This window comes from Gymnogyps californianus, chromosome 12 (assembly GCF_018139145.2).
Source record: "Gymnogyps californianus isolate 813 chromosome 12, ASM1813914v2, whole genome shotgun sequence".
NCBI classification, from domain to species: domain Eukaryota; kingdom Metazoa; phylum Chordata; class Aves; order Accipitriformes; family Cathartidae; genus Gymnogyps; species Gymnogyps californianus.
Window position 1 is genome coordinate 67,526 of NC_059482.1, and position 18,687 is coordinate 86,212.

The window sequence follows — 18,687 nt, forward strand, 5'->3', positions numbered from 1 at the left end:
AGCGGCGGCGGCAGCGAAAGCCCCGCGGCCGCGCCGGGCAACGCGGCTCAGCAACACCCCCACCGCGCACGCGCGGCTGCTTCCCCGGCGCGCGGGGCCCGCCGGGAGCGGCCGCTCCTGCGCAGGCGCACACAAAGACACAGAGACGGGCGGCAGAGAGCGCTGCCTTTATTCACGGCCCGCGCCGCCGCGGGCTTCAGACGGAGGTGCCTTCGGCGGGCGGGACGGGCTGCGCCTCCTTCTTGTTGTCCTCCGGCTTCATGGCAGGGAAGAGAAGCACCTCCTGCGAAAAGGCACACCGTCAGCGGGGCCGCCCCACCACCCCCCGGCCTCGGGGAAGAGCGCGCCTCGGCCTGCCCTCCCGGCGCCCTCCGCAGCGCTGCAGGAGCGCAGCCTGCACGGCGGCTGCGCGCTCCGTGGAGATTTCTAAGCAAGAGCAACAAAGGAGAGCTTTTCTGAGGTGGAGTTCTTCCTCTTAACCTCAGACGGCTACACTGTCTGTTATTTGTTTTGTTCGAGAGATGGCCTGCTGTGCAGAATCTCATTCCCTGTTCTCTGACAGAGCTAGCAGTCAGCACTGCCCTTTCTCACATTTACCTTGATGTTATTGGAATCGGTCAGGAACATGGTGAGGCGATCAATTCCCATGCCCCAGCCAGCTGTAGGAGGAAGGCCATACTCCAGTGCAGTGCAGAAGTTTTCATCAATAAACATGGCTTCATCATCACCCGCAGCTTTTGCCTAAATGAGAAAATTAATAGTAAAAGGTGGGTTGTGCAGAGCTAGGTAGTACCACTTCGGCTGACCCCTACCAAAAAGGAGGAATATCGATGTTTGTAGCAGTCATGTAACTGATGAAACCAAAGCCCTATACAGCTGCATAAGCGAGTAACAGATGAAGGAGTCTCAGCACCTGGAGAAATGTGGAGGTCACTTGTTCAGGTGCTTCCAAAATAGCTCTAGGCTCCATTCCTTTCTGTCGGTAAGTTTCCTTTCTAGGCAAAGGCCCAAGCCCTTCACTTCAATAAAAGCTATCTCCAGGGCCATATGGCAGCAGATGACAGTGGAATAAACTGCTTTCAAAGGCTTCTCAGATTCTTTATTGCTGGCAACCCCCCCTTTAATGTTTGCAGAAACAACTAAGACACGTAATTATTTGAATCATCAGTAGTTGCTCCGTGAAACAAAGTTTAGGGATTGCTTTTTTCCCCTCAAGTAGAAAGATTAAAAAACCCTACACTGAGATGGCAACTAATGCATCTGACCCTGACAGCCCCCAAGTGCCAAAAGTCATCATAATAAAAACGCAGACTAGCCAACCCTCTCAAATTTAGAAAATGCCAAGTCTAAGTGTTGAAACAACAACAAACATTTTTGCTCACGCAGTTTCAAGGAAGACTCTGCAAAAGACTGTTAAAGCAAACTCTTCTGCCCAAGTCTGAAATCCTGAAACGCGAACTGCCATTCTTCATTTCAATCTCCACCTTAACGTTAAATTTTCAGGCAAATTTTCGTTCAGTACATATGTATCTGCAAAGTCTGGCTATAATCATGAGAGACAACTGCAGCAAACACATATACAACAGACCAAAGGTGAAAGACATCTCTAATACTATTCATTCTGACTGAACATTTTGAAATTTACTATCAAGTAAGTTAGTTGACATAAGTCTATCTTCCTGGTTTTGACAATTGTTTAATCCTCTCAGGCACTGCAAAGCCATTAGAAAGAGTAGGAACAACAGGAACTCTGTTTCTGCAGACCGCATCATCTGACCTCGATCATGTGCGGGCACGCATGCATTCATGGATGTGTATACCTAATTAATAACAAAATCAGTTTCAGTCACTCCTTTCTGAGGCTTATCTAGAGAAACCTAGTACTATAAATTTGCAGGCCTAATAATTTCCAGTCTGCAACTCTATTCTGTAAGCCAATTTAAAATAGTAGTAACTCAGTTCAGGAAATCAGGCTATTTCTTACACACCATTCAAACTCTTATCAGACACGAAAATTTATTTAAGAACCTAGAAGTATAATGTTGTATGACTACATAAATGCTTAACTGGGGAAAAATAACTTTCAGCCTGAGGAAGACAGAGAAAACGCTTTGCACGTTTGCTTTTTTTCAGATTAGTACGTCAGATAGAATAAAAGGGAAGATATTCCAAAACAAAGTCACACTACTAAAAACCTAATCAACAGCAGTGTTTGGACTTGTTTACCGTAAAGAGCAAGGTTCCTTTAAAAGGAATTAAGTTTTAATGACAGGCTTTCACTAGAGTGAGAAACACTCGCTCAAAGTAGTAACAACCCTTTTCAGCAGTAGGGCCTAATGACAGATTTGGAATAGACATAGGAAGTATTCTTTGCTTATGTGCCTATATCATTGATTCACTGTTAGCAAGACACCATACCTTGGCCTGATCCTCAAAAAGCTGCCGCTGCCGGAAAGGGTCGTTAAGTTCTGTGTACGCATTGCACACTTCCTTCTTCATTACAAACAGTTCAAAGCGTTCTGTTAGTCCCTGATGAGAGCGATGCCTATGTGAAGACAAAACAACCATACCTTAAAATAAAGATCTTTACAGAAGCACAGAGCACATCCATTACTTCGGGAGGATTGCCCACGCTTAGCAGTAACAGCTGTCAAAACTTCAAACTAGTAAGCATCAGCACACCTCTTCCCTGGATGATGGGTTTCACAGCTCAGGAACCAATGTCTATCTTGGCTGGTGTCAGAATTCACAAACTAGTGTACAACATCAAAATCTCTGATTTCACATATGTGACTTTTTTTCTTTTTTTGTTTTTTTCTTTTTAATAAAGCAGGACTAGAGGGTTTAAAAGAGTTACAGACTGCCTGTGTCTCATACTCTTACCATTTGGCTAGAGGACTCATGATCTGTGGGTGATCACAGATGAATGTAGGGTTGATACAAGTGACTTCCAGGAATTCACCAACTAACTGGGAAAACAAAAGCAAAACAATTACATAGAGTACAATATCACTTTCCTAGCACTGCCTTACCCAAACATCCTACTTCCTTCTCTTCACTACTGAAGAAGGTACCATAAAACTGAAAAGTTTCCCAACTAAGAATTCCTGATCATGGTGATGTCTTCATTAACAGAGTGTGTCCTAGTTGGGTAAGAAAAATTACATGGAAAAAACTGGATAAAAAATAACAACATAATTCAATTTGGACATTACAACAAAGGCCAATAGGAAAAGCAGCAGAAAAACAGCTATCAGGTAATATTTTAGGTACAAAGGAAAAGACTTAATACAGTTGATAGAAGAACTATATGGTAAGCCTACCAGTTTGGTAAGGTACATACAAATACACAGATCTCACAGACAAAACTGACATAAGATAAAGCAGATCTGCTTTAAGCACAAAGAGACCAGTTATCAAACTAAAGTCCTCTAGTGCTCACATTAAGCAGGCATCAGTAAGCTACATTTTGGTGTAGACAACACAAAAAAAAAAAAAAAAAAAAAAAGATTTTGACACAGCAAGTTTTCTCACTGTGTTAAAGAAATAGCTGAAGTGTATTTCAGCGTGTTTTCCCAGATGCAGCTAAACTTTTGCTCTGAAGAGACTTTTGTTGATACAGATAGATCCTCAAAGACATTAGGATTATAAAAACACCACCTTTACTTACTCTGTCAAGAAGCCTGGCTGTTGTCCTGGGAGGTGGACACTCAACACTTCTCTCTGTACAAAGGTCATCAAAGAACCTACGAGTTTCTGAAATTGTAGACAAAAATTAGAAAAGCCACCCAGGCAACCACATTTTTTTCTTTCTGCATCCTTCAACGTGTCTTAGAGCGATTTATAAGATCTTAATGGTATACATCATGGAAAAAACATGAGCTTAAATGTCAATCTACAAAAATAGTGTTTGTTTTTAATCAGTTTACACTAAAATGTAAGGTTTTTTATATTTCAGAAACTTGACAACAGTTAAGCACAACCCCACACGACAGCTGGACATTATTATTTGGGGGGAAAAAAAAACCCCAAACACTAAACAGCGTATGTACTTCTTTCATTATGGCTCTGGATTCCAGGAATAAAATAGCACATACGCACATTTTGAAGAAAGCCCAAAATAATCATACTCCTAAACTATGATCACAGGCATGGAGACTCAATTGCACAAAAGACAGAAGAAACAAGAAATAAAAAGCTGGGTCTCTTCAACAGATCCAAGAACTCAACAGATCATGCCTCTTGAGTATACAGCATCACATACACTCAACAAAGGAAAAGGCAAAAGAGTCAGATCCTGCCAAAGACTGCAAGGCATGAAGGCTTCTTTGTGGACTCTTAGGTAACAGACAAAACCAGAGAAAAGCAATCCCATGTGTTAGTACCACCTCAAAAAAGCAGCTGACAGACTGCAGGCTGAGAACTCGAGACCTTTTGCCCTCTTTCTGTTAAGGAAGAATTATAGGACATTCATACTCAGCATCTAACCTTCAGTCTCAAAACACTCAGCTGATGGAAATTTCACTCCTAGGACCTTTTCCAGATCATACACCATGCTCATTCGCCGGAAGGGAGGGGTAAAATCTATCTCATAGGCCTGTCCATCTTGACCATCTGGATGATAAGTGATCTTGTAACTTCCAGTAATATGTTTCACCATCCCTACAAAAGGAACATGAAGTTTAGAAGAAGAATATGCCACATAATATGCAATTCTTCCAGAGATTCTTGCTCTTTTTTAATTAATATTGCATACATCACCTGAAAGCAACTTCTCTGTAATTTCCATCAAGTCATGGTAGTCTGCATAAGCCATATAGAATTCACAAGTTGTGAACTCAGGGTTGTGAGTCAAATCAATTCCTTCGTTCCGGAACTGACGCCCAATTTCATATACTCTGTCTATGCCTCCAACCACCAACATCTAAACAAAAGGAAATTCTAGTAAACACACTAACTTTTTCAAAAGAACTAAAGAGAGCCCAAACACACGTGACCTTACAAATCTCATTCAAGATACATTTTGTTTCCTCCAATCAAGTGAGTCCACCTTTCTTCAAGAATAATCCTTGGTTTAGCTACCTTTACTTTTTTAGAATAAGATCACAACAATCTGAAGAATATAGGCTTAGCCATGAGGGGCTTGTATTTTACCTTATGGTAAAGCTCTGGAGCAATTCTCATATATAAATTCATATCCAGTTCATTGTGGTACGTGATAAAAGGTTTTGCCATAGCTCCACCTGGAATTATATTCATCATAGGAGTTTCAACCTGTAAAACAATAACAACAAAAAAAATTAATTTAACAGTGGCATATTTCCAGGCTCCTACCTCAATGCCCGGCTTTCGTCTAACCTGTTTCCAAAGCAGAACTCTGTAGATCAAGCAAATAAACAAACCACAGCTAGCTTTGATGAAAAATCTCTGTATTTCATTTATTGTTTGACATTCCAGTATATGAAAACAATTCTGAACTAAACAGCACTTCTCCCATGCAGTCAGTAAAGACAAATTACTTGAACTATTTGTTGCTATCAAGAATCAGTCATATTTACTCTAAATGTGAACCTGCTGGGTTCATGTTATCAAAGCCAGGAACTGGGCTGTGGCACTGTCATAAAACCATCTCTCTACATTACAGAAAATTAAGTTCAACAAGGCCAAGTGCAAGCTCCTGCACCTGGGTCAGGGCAATCCCCAGTATCAGTACAGCCTGGGGAATGACTGGATTGGCAGCAGGTGGTGACCACTTATGCTTCAAGCAATACACGCTACCGACTATGTGAGAAACAGACTTCAGTTCAATGTCTCTTGACATTGAAAAGAGAAAGTAGCTCCAAAGGATGGAAAAATGGAGTAGCAGAATGATTTACAACTCAAAATTTGGCCCCCTACACAGAGAGCTGGTGGAAGCGGACAAACAATTTTCTAATTGATTCTGCGGGATATGCCATGTTTAAACTGCTGCGCTTACAAACCAGCTTGGCTTTCACGTTAACACAAAGAACTTCAGCATGCCTGGCAATACCCTCACATCTTAGCATCAAGAATTAATGCCCGTTACTGACCCAGAAGCATGAAAACAGGTATTTTCACAACAGAATTTCACAATTCACAACAGAACTACTTATAGCCATACAGAAGGGGAACGCTTCTATGAAATAGAATGAGACTCAGGGCTCCTGTGAAAGAACAAAGGTCGGGGGGAAAAAAAAAAAAAAAAAAAAAAAAAAGAGAAGTCAATGTGTGATAAAAAGAGAACAAGGATGCAGCCAGAACTTAAAAAAAAGGAGAAATTGTGTAGGCTATGAATTAATATAGCTCCCTAAGCAATTATTTAATGGGATTCTCCAAACAGATCTACACTGTAAAACAAGCTGAGCTGCAGAAAACAGAAAGCAGTCACCATCCCAGACAGTACCGGAATCAGAAATAAAGTTTAATTGATGACGATTGAACTAACAAACCCTGACAATCAGCTGAAGAGCACAATACAATACCCACGACAGTTCGGCTAATTTTTCTCAAAATTAACTAGTATCTGTCCATGGCATGACACTACACTGTGCCACATGGAGTACTGGTACGATTGAGCACTGCCTGATTCACGTACCTCCAGATTGCACTCTATTGTATAGTAGGCCATTCCCTGACTTCTCTGCCTTTTATTTTATTCCCAACATTCCCACCAAGCCTAAGTAACTTACTCCATTATTCCAACAGCAATTCAAAACTTCATATAAATTGAGAAGGACTCTTATGGTCCTTTTTGATTAAGTTATCAGAACAGTAAAATCTGTAAGTACCAGATTAAGAATTATTTGGGAAAAAAAAAATCAAACCCAAAAACAAATCAAAGAAAGCCATTAAAGCCATTACACATATGACAGAGATGACGCAGCACAGGTTCGGATTCCCACTGCTCTCAAGAAACTCCCACTGGCAGCTTTTACAGATTCAGTTGATAAACACTTGTAAATAAACTACATTAAGTTCTAATCTTCTTGCTAACTGTAAAGTACAACCAAGAATCTGGATGCAACAGAGAGCAGAGCTAGTATTATTTTCTCATATGCTACTCCACAACAGATCTTAAGATAAAAACAATTTTACTTGCAGGAAGTAAAACCTGCACTTACCTCCAGAGGCAAAACACCATTTCAAAGATGTTATTTGCACCTTAGTTTACTGAAATAAGGAAAGGACAGCAGTAGTTTGAAGTACTACCTTGATAAAAGTTTCCTGAGTCATAACCTCATCAACTGAGGAATAGTCTTTAACTTTTAAAAGAGAGGAAAGGAATGGCTCCCATTACATTAAGCTGATAAAACATACTGTGCTGAAGTAATTATTCTCAATTCTGTAAATACTTTGCATATGAGCCTGAATATAAAGCAACCTTGAAGCTGAGAAGCTCTAAACACATTCAGTATGCAGAGAGAAATAAACACTGAAGCCTTACCTCAAGGAAGCCCAACTCATCTAGAAAGCTCCGAAGGTACGTAATGATCTTTGCACGGGTTATGAATTTCTGCCTCACATAATCATTAAGAATTAAATCCAAGTATCTCTGACGATACCTAGTTTCCTGAAAAGAACAAGTATCTTTGACACAAGCTAGAGAAAACGGGCTGCCAAAGGAAAAAATACCAAAACAAAACTAATGTTCCTGTGTTGACTGACACCACCAGCAGATATAAAAGGTCATCCATTCAGACCTATCTGTCAAATTGCCTCCAAGAGTGACAGGTATGACAAGTACCTTATCTTTGAGGCCAAAGTGAAGATGAGGCAACATGTGCAGGCACGGAGACAACAGAGTTATTTCATACGGTATGATACTTAGTTCCCCTTTCTTTGTTTTCCCAGGATTCCCTTCTACACCAATAATGTCCCCACGACGCAGTTTGTTGTTAATACGGAAATACTCGTCCTCAGATTTGTAGAGCCTGTAATTACAAAGCCGATCTAAGCAGGTTTGTTTAAAATCCAACATTCCAAACTGTCCTGCAAGTCTCTCCACACACCAAATCCACACACAAAAAAGGATTCTTCTATCAGGGAAGCCAACCACAACGTCCTAGGCAAAACACTACCTGGCTGCCTAAGCCAACCCATAGACAAATAGCCTAAGGAGATGAAGTAACAGAATGCCCAAATACAGATCTCCAGACCCCAGAATGCAGTTCAGTTTAGAATGCTACTGGGAATACCTCTACTTACCTGGAATTTGCCATGACCTGCAACTTGACTCCTTCGCCACGAAGATCATAGAAAATCAGCTTCCCTCCAGAGGCGCGCTTTGCATGGATTCGACCTAAATATCAAAGTACGCAGGAAATCAGGAAAAGAGTCCCTAGCAGAAAGGATACAGGGGCAAAAGCCACAGTATTATCACTTGGACAAAGGATCATCAGCTCTGAACTGATCACTAACCGTGAAAGAGAAGCAGTTAAGTCTCACAATTAATACCAGTGCACAAAAGACCATATGAACTCGGGGTCCTGGAGCCCATATCACAATCTGATTTTGTAGTTGTAAGGGCTGTTGCACAGGTCCACTCAGTCTGAAAGGACATGTCCTGAGTAGTCTAACACTGCTACAGACTTCATGACCGAGTAACAGGGGATCAGCAAAATTTGAAGAGAGACCACCCCATCACTAAAAGCAGCTAAGACTCGGCTTAGCAAAGCAACAGACCATCTTTCTGTATCCCAGATAAGCCTTTACCTGCTACTCTCACTGTAACGTCTGTCAGGTGATCTCCTGGCTGCAGGTGACTGTACTTCTCTATAAAATCTGAGAGAGATGAGTCTACATGGAACTTGTGGGGATAGGGATCTTCACTGGTGCCCTTCAGCTGCTGGACTGCATGGCTACGGATCTTGTAGTATTGCTGTCACCAGAAACAAACAAAACCAGACCACTTTGTTAGAAACTGAAAATATTTCACAGGTTGTAAATCAAAACACAGCTGCCCTTATGTAGGAATATGTAGGTCTCTCCCCTTTTAACCATTTAGCTCCCCTTGAATAAAAAAACAAATGTAAATCAATAACATTTATTCTCAGAACAGTAATAAGCATGAGGCCAGACACTCACATTTGGATCCAAGCTTTCCTCATCAGCAGCAATGTTATTCTCAGAGTCAGAAGTCAAGGAAGGCTTATTTGAATGCTTTTCACTTTGCTCTTTCTGCTTTGCCTCTTTTTCAGCTATTTTTTTCTCAGCCTTTAAACGTCTCTTCAGCTCACTGCAAAAGAGAAGGAAACCAAATGCAGCAAGTACTCTGATACTTCTACAGGAAAACACTTGGCAGGATTCTGCAAAAAGCTTACTATACAAATAACTCTGTCATTTCCCTTACTCTGCCCAAAAGTAAAAATAACGCTTAAGCATGTTTAAGCCTTTTCTTCTTTGAACTCTTTTAGTCCATCTCCTGTGAGATACAAACACTCAGAGAAAGTTGAAACTGAATTAAACATTACGTAAACAGACCTTGAGGATGCGTGCCTGTGTGCCCAATGACCTTCCGCAGGCCACTTTATACATGAGACCCTAGCAAGCCCACGCAGCATATAAGTGAAATAAGGCAAACTCTCTACTGACAGAAGTCACGCGCTACTTAGGGTTCCCGAAGTCGCCTTCGCGGCCCGGCCCGGCCCGGCCCCCCCACTGCCCACAGGCGCCGCGGCTCTTCCCGCGGCTCCCAACCCCGCCGGCCAGAACTTCATGAGGAAACAGGCGGGCCCAGCCAGACCGCAAAGCACCGACCTGCTTTGGTCATGAAGCGCCTGGCGCCATCGGAGCGCGGGCGCGGCCCTCCGGGCCCAGCCGCGGAGCCACGCAGCGGCGGGGCTCAGCATGGCGCGCTCCGACGGATCTACCTGGCGGAGACACGCACCGGGTGGGTCAGGCAGACATTCGCCTCGCCTCGCCTCGCCTCCCCAGCCCGGCGCGGCGCGGCCCGGCTCCCCCTGCCCGCCCACCCTCACTTTTTGCTGAGGCGCGACTCGGCCTCCTCGGCGTCGCAGGCGCGCTCCGCCGCAGCCGCCATCTTCTCAGGTGCAGCCGCCATCTTCCCACGTCCAGCCGCCTCTTCCGGCGCGGCCGCGTCTGCGCGCCCGGCGCGGCGATGGCGGAGCGCGGGGCGGCGGCGGCGCGCTCGCGGTCGCTGTTCTTGTGGGAGGACGGGAGCCCGATGCGGTTCTACGTGCGGCCCGGGCTGGCCAAGCTGCGCTTGGCGCCCCTGGTGCTGGCGGGCGGCGGGCGGCTGTGCCGCGTGCAGGAGCCGGGAGCCGTGCTCCTGGCGCAGCCCGGCGAGGCGGCGCCCGGCGGGGCCGTCTCCACCGAGTACGTGACGGAGTGCGTGGAGCGCAACCAGCGGCTGCCGCTGGAGCCGTTCCGGCTGCCCGCCGCCTCGCCGCGCGGTCGCCTCGCTTTCACGGAGGCGGAGGACGCCGCGCTGCTGCGGGCGGTGCGCGGGCGGGGCGGTGCGCGGGCGAGCGGCCAGGCGCTCTGGAAGGAGCTGGAGCGGGCCGGGCTGACGCGGCACAGCTGGCAGGCCATGCGCGACCGCTACCTGCGGCACCTGCGGCCGCTGCTCGGGGGTGAGCTGGGGGCAGCCGGCGGGGCGGGGGGGCTGGGGGGGGGCGGCCGGGGCGAGGGGAGGTTGATGGGCGCGGGGGTGGCCGCGGCCCTGGGCCCCGCTGCGGCCCAGCGGTCGATGCCCGCGTGTTCCCGCAGAGACCCGGCAGACGGAGGAGCCCGCACAAAGCACGGGTCTTTTCGAGGCAGCGAATCGGGAGTTTGAAAGCACGGAGGTAAGCGTCCAGGGCCAGCACGGGGAGCAGCGCTGCTGCTGCTGCCGCGCGCCGCAGTGCCGCTGAGAGCCAGCTGCTCGCAGTGGTCCTTCCTGGGTGTCACAGAATGGCACAACAGTAACTCATAATTCACTTCTTAAGTGGCTTTGCACCATGACATCCCTTCTGCTGTGGCTAAGTGGGGGCTGCACGTGAGCCGTGAACTGCGTGGCTTACGATGAATGGTGCCTCACTGCGGCCTATTTTCTTAGTTTGATTCCCTGCCCAAGTAAACTTGAGGAAATTAATGTAACGGCGTTGTCACATTAAAAGCTGTACTGGCAAAAGGAAGTCATACTTTCACCTCAGGCATAAAATGTTCCCGCAGTTGCATTAACATTTACTTTTGCCTTTTATACTTAGTTTGTTCACATTCTCCCTTGTATTTCGTGCTTTTCTGCGATCTTGTATGTCCTTCTTAACACATGCGGTTTCACTTCAGTCACTGAATTTTACTATGCCTAGTAGTTTCTGAGTTTTTTTATATACACTGTAGAGTCACAGTGGAAGGTGGTCGGGTAGCAGTGATAAAAGAAGCTTGCCAGAAAATACCATGTCTAATGGATGACTCCACTTCTTACTTTTAGTCAGGAAGTGACACTTCAGACATTTCAGAAGAACTTTCTACACAAGATGGAGAGGGAAAGTCCCCAGGAGAAGCAGCATCTGGTTTGAAAACTGGACCAGAGGACTCCGCTCTCCCTGACACTCAATTGCAAAGGGAAGAAAGACCAACAAGCACTTGCTCTTCTTCCAGTGTGGTGGGAGAAGTAGTAAAAACTATGCAACACTTCATGGAGAAATTCAGCATGGACCTGTTCACTGTTACACAGGCCTTTCTGAAAAACACTGGTGAAGTGGAGACTACTTTATACTTTCTACAGACAGGGCAGCGCTCGGATGGGTACCCTGTATGGAGCAGAGAGGATGATTTGGAATTGCAAAAAGATGATGAACATGTCAGAAATAAATTGATAGCAAAATTTGGAGCTGAAAATGTAGCAAAGCGGGTAGCATTTAGGAAAAGTTAGATAGCAAAGCAGAGGGGAATGACTGATCTAGGACTGTGGCAGGAACTTAAAAAACAAAAGTCATTTCAGAAATGCAAATGTGATGGAAAATTTGATGCAACATTCTGAAGTTTCGGAAATGCTTTATAATAATTTTTTTTATAAAAGGTCTATTTTGATTTTTATTTGTAATACTGAGTACACTAAACACGTTAAAGTAGAAAATGGTGAAAAGTTCTATACAGTATCACATTTACACTGAAAATTTGCTTTGAAGCATGTATCTACTATATAAACCAGCTGACAGTCCTACCTGTACATTGCTGCATGCAAAGGATTTTGAATAGGGTTGGCACCAAAATCTGACAGAATCACATTAAGTGCTCTAACCTGTACTGCATTATTAGTGCACAATAGCAGCTTGCTTTCTGTCACGTGTCTTACTTCAAACTGTTGTGGATTATCATTTAAAAACCTGCTCTGCCAGTTGTCATTAACTTGGTTTTTTTTGTTAATGAACCTTGATTAGCAGCAGACATTTGGAGACTATAACAATGAAAATGTAACTGTTCAAAAAGAGGGATCAAGAACATTCATGCCAGAAGATGAGGCGCTTCGTCTCATAAATGAATGCTGAGATGTCTCAGAGTGGCTATGTGTACTAGGAATGTACAAAAAAGGTCACTGTGACATTATAATATTCAATCTCATGTTACAGAGATCTGTCAGTTAAAACCTCAGGCCAGTAGACAGTCATCTCAGTTTTTATTGCCTCTTCCAGCACGTGTTCTCCAGTGCTAATATTGCAGGGCTTGTTTAATAACATTAACTTTACCATCTTGCTTCACGATTTCAGAAACAATCAATAGCCCTGCCCCGGCTTGCACCTCTACAATTGAAGAGTCACAGCTTCTTTAATCCAGGCAAAGTAACACTTGTACCAGACCATATAGTCTAGCTGGAAAAAGTAGACCAGCTTTCAGGGCCACGTGCAATAGTTAAGTAGGAGATACAAGTTAAGAAAGAGTGCTCAGTTTATTTAGGTATCTATCACCTAAGTCATGTTTGAGAGGGAGAACACCATTGCTAGTACACAGTCACAATCTGAAAAACTCAGTCCTTTCAGCCTGAAATTGTGCTCTGGTTGCTATTTCAATATTATTTGAAGTCAGTCCTGCAAATCTGGCATTCATTCTTTTGGTGAAATAAAATGGGCTGGTAAAAGCAAAGACTGTTTGGGTGGTTTGTTTTTTTCTTTCTTTCCTTAGAATTATATTTTGGGGTTTTTGCTTATTGCACTGTGGCACTCAAAAAAATTAAGGTGAATTGGAAAATTGCCGATTTTAAGCCAAATTCAAATTATATTGAAGGTCAATGATAACTGCATATAATGAGACTGCTACTTCAGAAAACCACTGTCCTGAAGCACCAACTGATTATTTGGGGAGTTAACCAACGTAACCAAATAAATGCCAAAACTCTGTTTTAGACTATGCAGTGTTTCACTGGACAGGTCACTCCTGCTGAAAAAGTGAGAATTATTTGGTACATTCATGCTGCTCAGACTGGTTCCTTGAGACTTGTGTGGAAGACCAGACAAGCACTTAACGAGAGAGTGCAAGACAACATAGCAAATAAAGTAGTAAGATTTTTTAAAAATTAGAAACTTTACCAGCTGGTTTTGAATCCAAGGACTGCTGATGACCAGGTTCATAAGCAGCAGACCCGTCACCTCCTGCAGCCAAAATCTCCCATTCTAGCTTGCGTGGTGTACACATCTCGGCAGCACCATAACCTCACAATTCAATGGTCATCTTGTTTACCCAAAACTGCTCTAGAATTCAGAGAGGTAGAACATATTAAATGGCTGCAACATAAAAAGATCAGGTGTAACACTTATTGTATCTTTAATTCTAAGTGATACTTATTTTAAGAATGAGTTTGCCTTTTTCAGGGCAATTAGTCAGACATGCAATGCAAACTTCTGAGCCTGCATACAGTGCTTTTACCTTTGCAGAACCATACAAACACATTGTCTAACACTGAGAACCTTTCCACATGCACTTGGTGCACTCAGTAGGCGTAGGAACTAAGACACAACAAGCACAGCTTACTCAACATTGCCCTCTTTCATCTGTTCTGAACTCCTGAAAGGCACTGCTTATCCACAGATAGATACACTCTTTCTTGTGCAGGCAATGGGTCTAGGTCTCTTCAGTCCACTTTCCCATAACAGGTCCTGGAGATGTCACTATATCATATGGTTCTGCTTCAGGGCATTCTGGCTCCGCCTTCTCCCATGATAAAAATCCTATTTTCTCTGCTTTGTCTTACCAAAGACACAGTTACATTCCTTCCAATATGCTGGAGACAGTTTGGCTTTCCATGTTGATACCAGATCCCTATACTATCAGGGAGCGTCGCGAACGCTCTTATTGTAGCTCAAAGAAGTATACAAGTTTCTTCTTTGTATTATTGCCCGGAGCAGCAATATTTACAAACCTGGAAGGGCGAGCAGAGTGGCAATGCGTGTGCCAGAACTTTGATTTAAAGACAATTCCAGAGGCAGAAATACCGGGTCTGCAAACTATTATCTGGAATTTGGGTATTTCCCATTTGCTTCCTTTTAGAGTTAGCCAGCATTCATCAAAATCAATGAATGCTGGCCTTTCATAACTAAAGCTACCAGTTGAAGAACTGATTGCACACACCGGGTTGAAGAGCAACAGACAGGAATACCAAAGAGTCAATTTTTAAATGTCCCTTTGATTGGTGACTTCTCTGTCTTACACTTCATTGGTATAAAAGCAGAGTTTACTCTTTTGAACTTGCACAATGTAAACTTGACATTTGTTTCTAAACAGACTTCCGTGATTGTTATTTTATGCACATGCCAAAGGATGTAGCCATAGTTTTAAATGTCATGCTCACCATCTTGAAAGTTTGGGGGGGGTTGTTGTTTTTTTCCTCCTCCAAAAAGTATTTTAAGTCATCTTTGCCTGCATTAAGACAATAAATTTTCATGTGACCACACTGTGTGGCTTTGGTGCTTCCAGAAAAAACAAAATCTTACCAGTTGTTGTACTGAGGAAACATAGCTAAAGGAGTGTAGTCAAGATACACTGAAATCAACGATCCTTCTTTTTCTCTGATTAAGCTTAGGAAGCAGATGTTATTTTCAAAACAGTACATTAAGAAAATGCCTCATATGTTATTTTTATGTCATTTGTTTACTGGCTGACTGGAAACACTATGAAGGTTTTTGTCCAGCTAAACATTTGATACACAGAATTGACTGAGTCCACTGAAAACAAGTATTCATAATAAAACTTAGGCCACTCAAGCTGACATTGGTTAATGTAGAGATATAATTAGCAATGTACTGAAAAGAGTCTATTTTTGCTCAGAAACAGGCTTCTTGGCACTTAAAGTAGGAAGCTCTTTACTATGACTTCAGTAAGAACAGGCTTCTGAGACTCCATGCTTTTAGCTGAGTATTGTTAAGGTCCATTTTAAAGGGACTTTAAAAGAAAAAACAGCGGCTGTGCGCTTCCTGGCATAGTACGAGTCCTACTTCTCTATGCCAGCCTGCCTGCTTTAAGTTTGCATAAACACTGTGTAAAGGAAGATACCTTGCTTTCAGTGGACTTACTACCACAATGCCAGTGCTGCCTGCTAAACGTGGATTTTGTCATTCAGCAACAGGATCCCTAGTGGTAACACTATGATTTCCATAATATACATCCCACCCTTTGCAGGGATTAGGGGTTGTCCTGGTTTCAGCTGGGATAGAGTTAATTTTCTTCCTAGTAGCCAGTATAGTGCAGTGTTTTGGATTTAGTAGGAAAATAACGTGGATAACACACTGATGTGTTTAGTTGTTGCTAAGTAGTGTTTATCCTAAGTCAAGGATTTTTCAGCTTCTCATGCCCAGCCAGCAAGAAGGCTGGAGGGGCACAAGAAGCTGGGGGGGGGACACAGCCAGGACAGCTGGCCCAGACTGGCTAAAGGGATATTCCATACCATAGGATGTCATGCCCAGTATATAAACTGGGGGGACTTGGCTGGGAGAGGCAGATCGCTGCTTGGGAACTAACTGGGCATGGGTTGGCAAGTGGTGAGCAATTGCATTGTGCATCGCTTGTTTTGTATATTCTAATAATTCTTTTAGTAGTATTATTGTCATTTTATTATTATTGTCATTATCATTATTTTCCTTCCTTTTCTGTCCTATTAAACTGTCTTTATCTCAGCCCACAAGTTTTACTTTTTTCGATTCTCTCCCCCATCCCACTGGGTGGGGGAGTGAGCGAGCAACTGTGTGGTGCTTAGTTGCTGGCTGGGGTTAAACCGCGACAGGGGTTTAGCTCTAGGAATATAGATATCCACAGTGCTACGATAGCAAGTGATCTGTAAATGTCACTAAAGCCTAAATGTTGGATACAACTTCTGATGTCTCCTTTATGAATCTAGCTTCAAACCTTTACACAATACAAAACTGAGATCTGCCTCTTCTGAATTGAGTCAGTATTATTCCAGTTTTACAGATGATTAAATGGAAATTCAAACTCTGGAAAGATACAGAAATAGCACCTGGAGTCTTTCCAACCACTAAGAATAAGGGCTTTGTTTTAAACAATAGGATTCATACTTACAGGAACCCTACCTTAGCGGTCTCTGGAAAGAAACCATGTCCCTGAGGAGCAAACATCCTGTAATCATCCACAGCTGCTTTAAAATGTTTTTAGTCTTGGTGATCAGGGCTGATTGCTTCAGCCAAAAGAAAAGCATGATTGAAAGTGAAACTTGGATAGTGACTGACTTTGTGCTGAAGGAATCACCAGCAGCTATAGGAGAAATTCAACTTGTATGGTGTACAAACTTAATAGTGCATCTGAATAATTCAATGTGCTAGGCCCTGTTTGGTGGTAAGAGGTGTCTGGATTCAATTTCAAAGGGCTCCTTCAGAAACACGTATTCATCTAGTCCTGCACCCAGAAACCAGGAAAACCCTGCTTACTGGGTAACAAGCTGAGGTCTGCCTCTGCCCACCCATCCCTTACAAGGCATGAGTGTACACAGGGGCATTTGAAGAAATAGAATTTCATGGATAAGAGAAATGCTGCAACAAATCACCGGCCTGTGAAATCTAAATAATTAACAATAATACTGAATGTAACAGAAATTGAAAGAAAGGCTCCTCCCTCCTGCCTGTATCGTCTTTCCCACTGCTGACCAATTCTGCTTCTAGAGCTGCCTTGCTGGGCAGCTAACCTACTGTGCTCACTGCGTCCTGTTGCACAGTTCATCCTGCAACTCTCTTCCTAACTGCTGCAGGACGGTCTCTTACCCCAAAGGGACACACAGGATCTGGAATGCTGATGCCTACCCCAGTGAAGGTGACTACAGAGCTGCTTCTGGGCTGGGAAGCTCTCCCACTTCTCTAGGCTGCTACTCTTTGTGGTCTCAGAGCTGACTGTTAACTGGGCTCATTGGTTCATTCCACAGGTCCGCTCTTTAGCTAGCAGCTACTTTCTCTTGCTAACCAACATAACTGCTCAGCATCTGTCTGTAAGGTTACTTTCCCTGCTTTCCTCAGCAGAATCAGCACATAACAAAACCCTCATTAATTCTCTGGTACAAAAAAATTCAACCAACCCAGCTGCTGTGAATTTGTCAGAAGAGCCTTCTTCCTACTATTAGAGATTGCTATTCAGTTAAGGTGAATCCTTCCCTGTCACCTTTCAAACACACACAATAGGTAGAGGCTGGACACTGTTTCTCGCCTATACACCTTCAAACATGAACACAGTCACTATATCCCCTAATTTTAAAATCCAGCAGTATATGTTTCTCTTTTTAAGAAGATATTGCAACTTTTTAATAACATGCAAACGAGGTCTAGTCCTCCAGGCAGACACTGTCATTTTTCTATAGTGGGCACCAGACGCCCTTCTGGCAGGTTTAATATGAGCGCTCCTCAGCAGAGCTACACTGGCACGAGGAGGGTAGCTGACCGACAAAGTGAACAGGGCCTTGGGGCAAGTGGCTGCAGCCCGGGCAGGTAGGGAAGAGGAGCACCGGGAGGAGGAGCAGTGAACCGGGTATGGGGAGGGGTGTGGGTTTGGTGTTGGTGGAGAGGGAAGGGGAACACAGCTTCCCATGGCCCCGAACGCCCTGATCCTGCCTGGAGCCTCCTCAGATCACCTCCAACGCCCAGCCTTGCCTTGATCACCTTCTCCCAAGGATGCGCAGTCTCAGAATCAAGCCTCATCCCTTGTTGAGGCTTGTGGTCCTGCCTTAGGACACCTGCCTTGCTGTCTGCAGGGCTGTGGAAATATTTGAGCTCTGGAGCAATATCTGAATGCACTGTTAAATAGATGCATGTTAAAGGGACTCAGCACTTTACACATGAAAGAGGATGTTTAGAAGGAGGTATTTGCAGGCATTTCACTCCCCAAGTCTGGTAACAAGCTTTTCTCCCGGAACACTGTTAAAAACAGGTAAAAATAATTCTGTTGTTCAAGTTTGAGCTACATATTCCCATTGCAGATGGGAGAATGGCATCTCCAATGGCGATGGTGGAGAACGGCATGGTCTATTAAACATAATTTTGTTGTGCTCTAAGACAGGAAATACTCTCACCAAATAATTCAATAGGATAACTTCCTGTTCTCCTCTCAGCTTCTTCCATCCACTGCCATAAACCTATCTTCCCAGTTCCAGTATTTATACCAATGGAATCTGTGTCCTTACCTTGTCTTTACCTCTAAGTCTCAACCTTAGCATGAATTCTTCTCAGTCACACATGT

The 18,687-nt window shown here is 43.8% G+C and overlaps 2 protein-coding genes across 3 annotated transcripts; one reads left to right on the forward strand and one right to left on the reverse strand.

The window, feature by feature from the left end:
- Positions 1-151: 151 nt before the first annotated feature.
- KARS1 (lysyl-tRNA synthetase 1) lies at positions 152-10,144 on the reverse strand. 2 transcript variants are annotated; one of them, XM_050903722.1, is made up of 14 exons: positions 9,999-10,144; positions 9,106-9,256; positions 8,734-8,899; positions 8,227-8,320; positions 7,766-7,952; positions 7,466-7,591; positions 5,155-5,274; positions 4,762-4,924; positions 4,489-4,662; positions 3,671-3,756; positions 2,884-2,969; positions 2,419-2,545; positions 598-741; positions 152-283 (listed from the first exon to the last, which is right to left on the reverse strand). In XM_050903722.1, the coding sequence occupies exons 1-14, from the start codon at positions 10,079-10,081 to the stop codon at positions 197-199; spliced, it is 1,794 nt and encodes a 597-aa protein (XP_050759679.1). In that variant the 5' UTR covers positions 10,082-10,144; the 3' UTR covers positions 152-196. The 2 variants fall into 2 exon arrangements, with proteins under 2 accessions (XP_050759679.1, XP_050759678.1); XM_050903721.1 differs by lacking the exon at positions 9,999-10,144 and adding an exon at positions 9,778-9,884.
- On the forward strand, positions 10,139-13,104 carry TERF2IP (TERF2 interacting protein). The gene is made up of 3 exons (XM_050903723.1): positions 10,139-10,613; positions 10,750-10,826; positions 11,453-13,104. The coding sequence occupies exons 1-3, from the start codon at positions 10,139-10,141 to the stop codon at positions 11,894-11,896; spliced, it is 996 nt and encodes a 331-aa protein (XP_050759680.1). The 3' UTR covers positions 11,897-13,104.
- Positions 13,105-18,687: the final 5,583 nt, after the last annotated feature.

What these genes read in the sequence shown, in the direction of transcription:
- KARS1 (XM_050903721.1), bottom strand. Translation starts at nt 9,869, where the DNA reads ATGCTGAGCCCCGCCGCTGCGTGGCTCCGCGGCTGGGCCCGGAGGGCC. An exon ending in ACTTTGGCCTCAAAGATAAG is followed by an intron (nt 7,592 to 7,765) that starts GTACTTGTCATA and finishes TGTTCTTTTCAG; the next exon opens with GAAACTAGGTATCGTCAGAG. An exon ending in CAGCCAGGCTTCTTGACAGA is followed by an intron (nt 2,970 to 3,670) that starts GTAAGTAAAGGT and finishes TTGTTTTCCCAG; the next exon opens with TTAGTTGGTGAATTCCTGGA.
- TERF2IP (XM_050903723.1), top strand. Translation starts at nt 10,139, where the DNA reads ATGGCGGAGCGCGGGGCGGCGGCGGCGCGCTCGCGGTCGCTGTTCTTG. An exon ending in CCTGCGGCCGCTGCTCGGGG is followed by an intron (nt 10,614 to 10,749) that starts GTGAGCTGGGGG and finishes GTGTTCCCGCAG; the next exon opens with AGACCCGGCAGACGGAGGAG. An exon ending in GGGAGTTTGAAAGCACGGAG is followed by an intron (nt 10,827 to 11,452) that starts GTAAGCGTCCAG and finishes TCTTACTTTTAG; the next exon opens with TCAGGAAGTGACACTTCAGA.